At 37.3% G+C, this 10,485-nt stretch overlaps 1 protein-coding gene across 2 annotated transcripts; it reads right to left on the bottom strand.

Annotated features, from left to right (window-relative positions):
• Positions 1-2,631: 2,631 nt before the first annotated feature.
• On the bottom strand, positions 2,632-10,167 carry LOC104113097 (transcription initiation factor TFIID subunit 12). 2 transcript variants are annotated; one of them, XM_070179745.1, is made up of 8 exons: positions 9,413-10,162; positions 6,841-6,999; positions 6,188-6,685; positions 5,235-5,309; positions 4,245-4,323; positions 4,108-4,172; positions 3,939-3,974; positions 2,632-3,723 (listed from the first exon to the last, which is right to left on the bottom strand). In XM_070179745.1, exons 1-8 carry the CDS (start codon positions 9,992-9,994, stop codon positions 3,595-3,597), a joined length of 1,623 nt encoding a protein of 540 aa, XP_070035846.1. In that variant the 5' UTR covers positions 9,995-10,162; the 3' UTR covers positions 2,632-3,594. The 2 variants fall into 2 exon arrangements, 1 of the variants encoding a protein (XP_070035846.1); XR_011409259.1 differs by lacking the exons at positions 2,632-3,723; positions 3,939-3,974; positions 4,108-4,172 and adding an exon at positions 5,533-5,635 and having other exon boundaries at positions 9,413-10,167.
• Positions 10,168-10,485: the final 318 nt, after the last annotated feature.

Raw genomic sequence — 10,485 nt, 5'->3', positions numbered from 1 at the left:
AAGTTATATAAGGACGAGGTCTTTGTGGTGAATTATTTATGAGTTTAAATTCTCCCTTTGTGAAATTTAATTTGTACAATAGTATTAATAAGGAGTCATGCCCGTTAGGTTTATTGGATAATTCTTGTATATTTTTTCTGTTCATATTCAACCATTTTCGTGGTGTAAATATTGAGTTTTAGCCTATGAGGTGAGTGGCAGGTGGCATTAAATGTGACTCATTAATCCGAGTAAGTAATCATGAAGTCTTCATGCCTCACATTCTGTTGTTAGTGTTGTGAAAATTCGAAATGAGGTGGTGGTTAATATGAGATTAATTGATGATGCTGGAATTGATTATGAACAACTTAGAATGTAATCATTGATGATGCTGGAGGTTAATATGACATTTTTGTGCAGAGCCAGGTATTAGAGGTATCAGACCCGGACAGAGTTAGAATGTGATCGCAAGGATTCAAGGTAGAGCTGCTTGGTCATCGCAGTCCCTTGGAGTCTCTTCATTTCATTGTACTGTTAATTTTTAATCAAACAGTATTGTATATTTGGTCCTCGTGATTATTCCATGTATTTAGTTAGAGTTCGTAACTCAGTACTACCAGTCTTGGGAGGTTGTATATTCTTATTTGTTCCGTTGTTAGTTTTGATTACTTATTTAATTAAAAAAAATCTTTAAAATGTAATTGAAATCGGCTTACCTAGTATTAGAGATTAGGTGTCATCACGACGCCTGTGGCGAGATTTTGAGTCGTGATACTTTTCTTGAGCTGCTTGTAAGCTGTCTGCATGAGCTGCTCGCAACCTGCCTGTTTAATAAGAAGTTGTTGCAAATCATTTCATTTAGTTGCTTGCAACCTGCGTGCATCAACTGCTTGTAGATAAATTTCAATAGTGATAATCTTTTTCAGGAAGAATTATCTATAGCGGAGTAATAAATGGACATCCACAATATAATATTTTCATAACATAGGTGTATTTATGCGATTCCATAATGAGGATATAATTAATCCTTTTTATTACTCCCTTAATATTCCAGTATTTTCAAAGGTATAATTAATCTAGGACAGTACTGTGAAGCTAAGGGCAGTTAGCATGTGGGTTACGGGTTCGACCGAATTCAGTAGTTTAGTCTAAAGTATTTGTTATAAGAAATTCATTGGATATGTACAAAATTATTAATTTAAAACCCAATAACTTAAAAGGATTAGAATCCCAAACTCATAAGTTTCAAGTTCTGACTTCGCCTCCGCATAAGCCACGTTGATTTCTATCAAACTACCTCGTAATGCTTGATTTTAATATCTTTTTTTGCACTCCCCATTTCCTATATATTCCATCTAGAGTTTTATGCCACAGCATATGTTCTTTGGTTAAATCGTTCAGAAGGTGAAATTTCATTCCTTTTTAATTCACCCAATAACTCACTATTTGTCAACTTCAAACTAAATTACTTGTAAATATCGATTAAGAAATCTCTAGATTCAATTTTGTTTAATCTAATTTAACAAAATTGAAATTGATTTTTGATTTAATTTTCTTCGATAAAATATAACCCCCCCCCCCCCCCAAATTTTTTGGACCCAATTAAATTCTCCACATGTTAGTTGAATCAAACTCAAGTTAATGAAACGACTCGAGATTATTTTACTAATAAAAAGTTGTTAGAGGAGATGGACTTAAATTATTGCACGTTATAGCACATGGATTTGACCTGGAATTAAAATTTCAATAATATTTCATGCACATGTTTCTATTATAATTTAAACCTTGATTAGCTCATAATTCACAATAGGAAACTTGATCGTTGATTTTTAGGTGTCCCAAGTTTGAAATCCACCAATATGCATGTACCTGTTTGCACACCATGATCTTTTCTTGGCCAGTGTTTATTCTACACGGTAGAATGTTAGAAGGTAGTCCAATTTTAAATTTTTATATTAATATTATTTTTTTTTGAAAATTTTCACTTGTAGCCGCTACCCTTCAGGTGTGCACTGGGTAACCTGCTCACTGTGCAATAACTCGCAAATCACACAGGAGATATAAACCGCACCGGCAAGCCCGGTGCCACGAGCACTGACTGAGAAGGCTGCTGGTGAGGAAAATCGATTCCAGATCTCCTATATGGGAAACAACTCACCTAACCAACTCAGTCAACCCTTGCGGGCATATCAGTATTATTATTGTTATTCTCGTATTTTCTTATTTTTCAATTTTCATTACTACATGTTTCCGTTCTGTGGGTTTCTTATTGTTTTGTTATTTTGATGTTCTGACTATTCATTTCTTCGGTATTTTCAACACGGCTTCTTCATTTTTGTTCTTTTTTTTCTTGTTCAAACCTGCTGAGAAATGCTTTTTCTTGAGCCGAAAGTCTATAGGCTCCACAGGTTAGAGGTAAGGCACCACACACATTATCCTCCCCAAACCCCATACTGTAGGAATACACAGGGTATGCTGTTGTTTTGTTTATCCTACAATTTAAGCTATATTCAATGTTCTAAAATAATTCAACTGCTCCTCCTCTTCCTCTCCTCCTTATTAGTGTTGTTACTTTAAGAGGAAGCTTCCCTAATTCTATTAAAGAAAAAAGAAAAAAGTTTTGGCCATAGCTGCTTATAATCAGATTCAAGGTCAGCAAAAACGGCGAATCTCATTGCTTATATGCACACGATTGAAAGTTGTCACAAATACAGGATTTCCAAGAAAGAGAGAAGAGACTTAAAAGATAAAAATGAGGACCAAGTATTTAACAAGGACATGTTCTTCTTAACATATGAGTATTCCACGAAAAACACTCTCGTCAAAACACACACTAGTTGCTGCTCAAAAGTGCTTATTAGTAAATTCTAATTTTCAAAGTTTAAAAATTGATCCTATGATGTACCACCACTACATTTTGAGTACAAATCAATTAGACCAATTCCAACCCGTCATATAAGTCTGAGATTTGCTTCCTCATAATGCCAACCCTGCGTTCTGCAATGTGAATATTTCCCAAGTTAACGTAACATACACTACCTCTTGGAAATCTAGTAATTTCCTTAAAAGTATGAAATACAATCTCTCAAAAATGTGATAAACCTAAACACAATTGAAGTTTGTCCATCCCCCTATCTCCATGTAGTTTTGCTAAACTCAATCAAACATTGAGGTTGTGATCCACAATCACCCAAGGCTGCATGCGGAGAGAGGCTCTAATACCCTATCTACCAACACAACCCTCTAATGATAGTCCTCTAAGCTAGCACAACTTTAAAACGTGTAGACTTACTTATACAGTCGAACATCTCTACAACAATCAAACATCTTTACAACGTTTTTGGTTACTATAGTGAATTGTTATTATAACATAACATACATATTAATTCCAAGAAAAACTTGACTTTTATAGTGAACGACTGTTATATAGATATGTTATAGATAGATCTGACTGTATATCCAACATCCTATTAGTAGATTTTCAGGCTTTTGTCAGTACCCATGCTATGTTAGGATATTTACTTTGAGATGTCATGCAGTAAAAGGCTTTAGCCCAATTGCAGTCAGTAATAAATTCATTACATCAAATTCTCCTGCTTCTAATGCAGTCAGTTCTCATGTCTTGGCATTAGGGGAACCCAAAATATTAGCTGCACCCTTTGCCAAATGGCCTTTCATACCCCCACCAGCTTGTGCTGAGCCCTTTGCATTTGTCATCTCGGCAACTAGACCAGATTTCTTTATCTGCCAAAAGGACGACCAGTCAGCAAACAATAGCGCAACCAGAATCCACACCATTTAACAATTGACCTATATATGTCACATTATCTTCTCACCTTGAAATAGAAATGTAAAGACAAAACCAATCACACCCAAACACCTCACTTCGGTTTGGGGATATGAACATACTTCGGAACTTTTTGTGGGACAAACAAGGGGAAGCAAACAATTTGACTTACCGCTGCAATTCTCTCCTTGTGGATGTCACTTGTAAACTGAGAAACCACAATTGAAACAATCAAATATCCATAACAGATCCGATCAAAGATAATATCGCAAGAAAGTACCTTCTCGGAAAAATCTAATTTTGAAGTGATGCTTTCAGAATAAAGGAGTTATTGAACTCACCGGCTTCTTGTAGGTCCTGATCTCATCCCCACTAAAACCTGGGAGGGTCATGTTCCAATTCCTTTCTGAACCAAAGAATCTATAATAGGTTAGGTACTGCATATTGCTGGACCAGTCAGGAATAGAAGGTAACTTACCAAGATGCAGAAGGATGTCCTTTGCTTCCAAAGTATTGGATTTTCGATGCTTCGCCAATGAACAGCCAAATGTGGTAATCTGGTCAAGAGCAAAGTAGTCAAGTACAAGTGAACAAATGATTAGCACACTGCCAAAACAGAATTCTCATTTGCCTGAAGATTACACAGGTGACTTTGATATTAACAACTTATTCACCACAAGAGATTCAAGCATAAATTAACCCGAAACCGACAAATACGGAAGGGCTAATTTGAAGAGAGATTGCACCATATTCAACATCCCCTCCTCTACACTCTTTAGGTTTATAGAATTACATATAATATAGCTAAATTGAAAGGAAAAAAAAAGCTTTTAAATCGCTTGACATTTATATAAAGTTACATTTCAAACAAATCAAAGTATCCAATTGGAAGAGATAAGTGATAACAAGCCACTGATGTGCATGGGAAGAGACATATCATAAATAAAACAAGAACTTAAATGAAAATTGGACCATGATTTGAAATTCACCTTAAAACTAAGAACATTGGTTTCATTGTAGAAAACAACTTTATGTAGAATAGTCAGATCTAAGAGCAAATTTTATTTCCTACTTCCTAGAATTTATTGAGTTAATCTAGGAAACAAATAGTAGTATTTACAAATTCAAGTAGCAATTTCAACCTTTCTTGTACTTACCAGGACGTAAGCTATAAATGAAACCACTATACCCCTGAGCTTACCCTATTTCTCTTTTTAATTTTTGAGATAAATAACCCTGAGTCTACCACATTAAGCAGAACAGAATAGTAAAACTGAAAAGTAATGGCATTAACTATGACAACGAAAAAGCTAGCTTTATCATATCAAAGCAAGGCCAAACCTCAACCCCACCAGAGTTCTTCTAAGAGTAAGCTACAATATAACAACTCCTAACCTATCAGATTGTCAGGTTACATTTTAAATTGAAAGTGATGTTTCAGTGTGAAACAAGTAAAACATGAACTTACAGATTCCACAAATTCCTCTGCTATATCAACAAGGACGTCTTCAACTTCAGCATCCAATTTCTCTGATGGATCTATCTGTCAAGGAGAGATGCAGGTCAAGCAATCGCATCATAAAGGCAAAGAGAATACACAGATACTTGATACCAAAATCGAATACCAGGAGAGACAAAGAGGACACAATGCTAAGAGAGGTTTTGTTCACTTTCCAAGTTGACTATGAATGACAAGGCTACTATTATTATATTTATACACCTCAAAATTCAATAAGATTTCACTCCTTTTCCTCCCTACCTTATACCTTTAAGAGGTTATTTTGGCAAAAATGAGGCCAAAACAGAACTTCGTACCAAAACCTTCACCTGTGGTAAAAGCCCCTTGTGGATTCTCCACTCCACGTCTACCTAAAATGATAAAAGTAAACTAAAGCATATTTTTAACTATAAAGATAAAGACTTAATTTTAAACTAAAGGATAAGATGAAGAAAAAGTAACTTAAGTGCAATCCTTTTTTATCGGGAGCTACATCATCTAGTTAATAATTATAACTTCCCAATCACTGACAACCTAGTACTGCTGCATTCTCAACAGAATGCACCTCATCCTATCAACTGATATGGAGTTCTAATAATCTTACTTCAACAAAAATTTCAAAACCATTTATCTCACATGACTTCGCAACAAGAACTACTAATTAGAAGAAAACAAAACAAGAAAACTGCGAAGTAATTTGCGGTGAAAGGTCCTCATCCTTTGCAGGAATTACTATTGTGAAGTGATCCATCCAGCTATGAGCCAATGTAGTGAAGATGGTAAAGCTTTAAACATATATTCTCCTTTAGATTAAATCAGTATATACAGGAATAACTTCAAAACAAAAGGAGTCTTTAAATTAGGTGGATCATGGAAAATGTGCAAAAATGAAGAAACAATGAGTTTAGCATGTCCACAGTAACCTGGGCCAGAATCTCCTGGATGCTTCTCTTGCTTAGAATCCTAGTACAAGGTTCCTCAGTCTCTAAAGTGGTAACCTTACTAGGAGGTCCTGGCTTGACCGTAGCAGATTGCATCAATGCATGAGATGAAGGTCTCTGTACTCCCAATCCCTGCCCCCTGGCAAGTGGCTGATTAGATAATGATTGTGGGATCCTCGATGGGGGCATCTGTTGTCCCAAATGATCTTGGGATTGACTTGAGGTTGAAAGCTGTGACTGTTGGGCAGAGGATGAGGTAGTAACAGTATGCTGATGCTGCGAAAGAATATGGGACCTTTGATGCAAAGTCTGAGGGCTAATTTGAGGCCTTAGTGATGGTGTTGGCAAAGGGGGTTTTCCTTGTGCTCCTGAAGATAACCACGGCTGATTCTGGGCTTTTGGACTTTGAGACATAGTATGCAATTGGGAAGAAGGTAATCCCACTGACTGAACTCTCAACATGCCATGGCCTTGAAAATTCTGCAATGGTAAATAAAAAAGAAACAGAAAACCTCAATAATTTACAGCCAAAAACCATGTGAATAATGATCTACAAGCACAATCTGAACATAAACAACCAAATAGTAGAAAAGGACATACAGAGAAATGTTTCTATCTTGCAAGGAAATACTAACCTGTGTAGCAGCAGACTGACTACTGATGCTCGTCTGAGGTCTAAGAGAAGAGGCGACAGGTCTCAGCTGCTGAGGAACCCCTGCTGGCCGCATTGGTGACGTTGAACCAAGTGATCCCATCATTCCCATCCCATGCATTCCTTGTACTGGCTGCCTCACCTACAGACAATATAGAATCAGTTAATATCCAATACAGAATGTAAAGCAAGAACACAGGGGCGTAAATGCACACAAAAGTATGAAGTACCGAAACACCCAACTCAACAACAACAAAAAGCCCAGTAATTTCCCACGAGTGGGAATTGAGGAGGGTAAGATGTACGCAACCTTACCCCTGCCCTGCAAGGGCAAAGCCTCTGAAAGACGGTATATATCAGCATTCAAACCTATTCCTTCGTGGCTAGCCCGTTTCCGATAGACCCTCGGCTGGAGAACGGATGAAAAAAGTAATAGCAACAAGTAAGAATAACAACAAGATAAAATTAAGACCGAAGCCAAGAAAGCAGTTAAATTCTAGGTACTAATATCAATCAATGAATAAAAGGATATCATACTAACACTAATGCTAGCTAACTAAGTAAGACAAAGAGAAACATTCGACTACCTACTATCCTTCTGCCCTAATGTTCGACCTCCGCACCCTTCTATCTAGGGCATGTCCTCAGTCAGCTCCAGCTGCGCTATGTCCTGCCTGATCACCTCTCCCCAAGACTTCTTAGGCCTACCTCTACCCCGCCTGATACCCACTAAGGCTAACCTCTCGCACCTTCTAATTCTGGACATGGGAGTTTTTGACAAGCCAACACTCTACTCCATACAACATAGTTGGTCTAACTACTACCTTGTAGAACTTACCTTTAAGTCTCAGCGGCACATTCTTATCACATAAGACACCGGAAGCGAGCCTCCACTTCATTCATCTTGGCTCCGATACGGTGCGTGACATCCTCATCAATCTCCCCGTTAACTTGTATTATAGATCCAAGGTACTTGAAACTCTCTCTCCTGGGGTGACCTGTGTATCAAGCCTTACACCCATGTCCGCTTCCCGGGTAACTTTGCTAAACTTGCACTCCAAGTACTCCGTCTTGGTCCTGCTCAGCTACACCTCCTCGAGTCTCGTCAATCTGAACTATGTCATCTGCAAATAACATATACTACGGCACTTCCCCTTGAATGTGTCGCGTTAATGCATCCATCGCCAACGAAAACAAAAACGGGCTAAGGGCTGATCTCTTATGCAACCCCATCACAACCGAAACACCAAACTCAAATAACCATATTCATAATTCAATTAAATAGACCCAACCACATAAACCAGAATAACCAAGATCCAAAAATCACCTAACAGTTCATGAATTATGTTCCGGTGTTTTAACAGCGATTCAGAATACTTAATCATGCATCCTGAATTGTTATCTATTTGTCTTACTATTTAGTACTCCTCTGGTCATTTTTGTTTATCATTTGAATTTTTCACATACCCATTAAAAAATCGTTTAATAGCATTATTCATTAGGGGTATTCAATTAAATTAGCATGATTTCTTCGTTAAAAGAATAAGTAATTATGATTGTATGCCTTCTTGGAGTAGTAAGGGTAGAATTGGAAAAAATATGTTAATGCCTTCTTGTTTATCTTAAAATATTAAACAGTATGGAACAATTTTTTTTGACCCAAACATCATGGCATAGTCAATTATCTCTTAACTTAGTTATGTTAGGCTCTTTCCTCCGCATCTAATGATAGTACTTTATATTGTCTCCACAATAAAAAGTGAGTGAACGGCTAAGACTGGACCCTGCATGGTGGATTCACAATCCAGTGCCCGGATCCTTTTGACTACATCAGCCCTTACACCTTCACATGTTAAAGTCTCAAATTTGATTCTCATATTACCCAATAATGTGAATTTAATATGGTTATAGCAAATTGTTTGAACTCTAGACGTAGCATGGTACTTATCTTAATTTTTTGTAAGGTGGTGTTCGGACCAGTTTGCACGCATCTCATCGAATAAATTTGTGCAGCTTTTTTGCCTTTGATTGATGGGATTTAAACTTTGAACTTTCATGGTCTTCATTTCTCTTTATCTACCCCTAAGCCACAGGCTTGGATGCTCCTCTAATATTTTTTCAGTAATTTTGCTGCTTAGCTTCTCTTGTTTAAATATCACGAATGATCTTCAGGACCTACTCCTAGTGGATTAGTTTATAAATTAGGCTGCAATTGCAAACTTGTTGCTTTTGCAGGAACTAAAACATCTAATACGCAAAAAAATTAATTGCAATTGCATTCACATAGGAAAAGGATGCACCCAATTTACACGACACTATTTCATTATTAGTCCGTTCCAGAAAGCATGACACGTTTCTATATAGACTAACAATTTAAGTTTAAACTTTCCATTTTACTTTAATAAGAAGCTTTTATAGCCATACAAATGTTAATACATGTTCAAGACAATAAATTTCAAAAGTTTTACTTTCTTTCTTAAACTCTTAGTGGAGTCAAACTATATCACATAAATTGAAACGAAAGGAATAATAAGAAAGTGAAAATTGAATAATACCTGTGAGGCAGTTGAGCTGGGGGCAGAAGAATCAGGCAAATTGCGACCAAATTGCTGCCCAAAAGAAGGCGGCGGCGGAGTCAATGAGGAGAAAGAGGTAGGAGGGTGATGAGCAGGTACTCCCATGGCCATTCCACCACCTCCTCTAGGGTTTTGCATAGAAAGGGAAGAAGACGAAGAAGTAATCGAAGAAGATGATGATGAGTGAGGTGGCGGCGGCGGCGGTGGAGGAGGTAAAGAGAAGTGTTGAAAAGGTGAAGGCTGTTGCCATGGCCTGTTAAAGGGTTGTCTTGTTTGAGCATTTTGTAAAGTGGGTGTTAAAGGGTTTTGCTGTTGAGTAGATGTGGCGGCTGCAGCTGCGGCGGCGATGGTAGTGGTGGTGGTAGGGTTTAGGTTTTGTGGTGGTTGTGATTGTACTACTGAGGTAGTGGTTGTAGTAGTAGACGGGAGTTGACTGGTTGCGGCGGCGGCGGAGGAGGAAGGTGGTGGAGGCGGAGATGGTGGTGGAAGCTGTTGTTGTTCAGTTGGCTGTGAAGTGGACGTCGACGGCGGCGGTGTCGGCGGTGGTTGAGTTTGCTCCATTGAATGAATAATTTCTTGATTTCCTATGATTAATAGAGGGAGAATGATTATATATAAATGATTAGGCTGATAATATAATGTTTACAATTTAATCTCACTTATTCAAGCTGAGATGAGAAGTTGGCTTAGGAGTTAGGACTTGAAGCTGAGTACTCAGTGCCAAATGTTGTAGGAGTTCGATTTAAACCGCGAGATGGTTAAAATTATGTTTCAATTGCTAGAGAAAATAGATTGTATACTGTATGGTATTGTAGTGTAACCGATAAATTTACTAAAATATTTTTAATTATTTTAAATATTAAAAAAAATATTCCTTAGATTAAACAGTATTAGCTAAAAATAACTTACTAATGAGAAAGATAGGTTTCGAGAAAAGTTCTTCTATTTTGTAAATTGTGAACAAGATGAAGAGCGAAAGGCAGCCTCATACTTCATGTTTAACATCATGTACTTAACACGGGTTACTTACTAGAAGTACTAAAATAATAAAC

This window comes from Nicotiana tomentosiformis, chromosome 7 (genome assembly GCF_000390325.3).
Source record: "Nicotiana tomentosiformis chromosome 7, ASM39032v3, whole genome shotgun sequence".
NCBI lineage: Eukaryota > Viridiplantae > Streptophyta > Magnoliopsida > Solanales > Solanaceae > Nicotiana > Nicotiana tomentosiformis.
Note: the sequence above shows the minus strand (reverse complement) of the source record. Positions and strands in the feature narration are given on the sequence as shown.

What these genes read in the sequence shown, in the direction of transcription:
- LOC104113097 (XM_070179745.1), bottom strand. Translation starts at nt 9,994, where the DNA reads ATGGAGCAAACTCAACCACCGCCGACACCGCCGCCGTCGACGTCCACT. An exon ending in TCCAGGAGATTCTGGCCCAG is followed by an intron (nt 5,310 to 6,187) that starts GTTACTGTGGAC and finishes TCTCCTTGACAG; the next exon opens with ATAGATCCATCAGAGAAATT. An exon ending in ACAAGGAGAGAATTGCAGCG is followed by an intron (nt 3,724 to 3,938) that starts GTAAGTCAAATT and finishes TCCTTTTGGCAG; the next exon opens with ATAAAGAAATCTGGTCTAGT.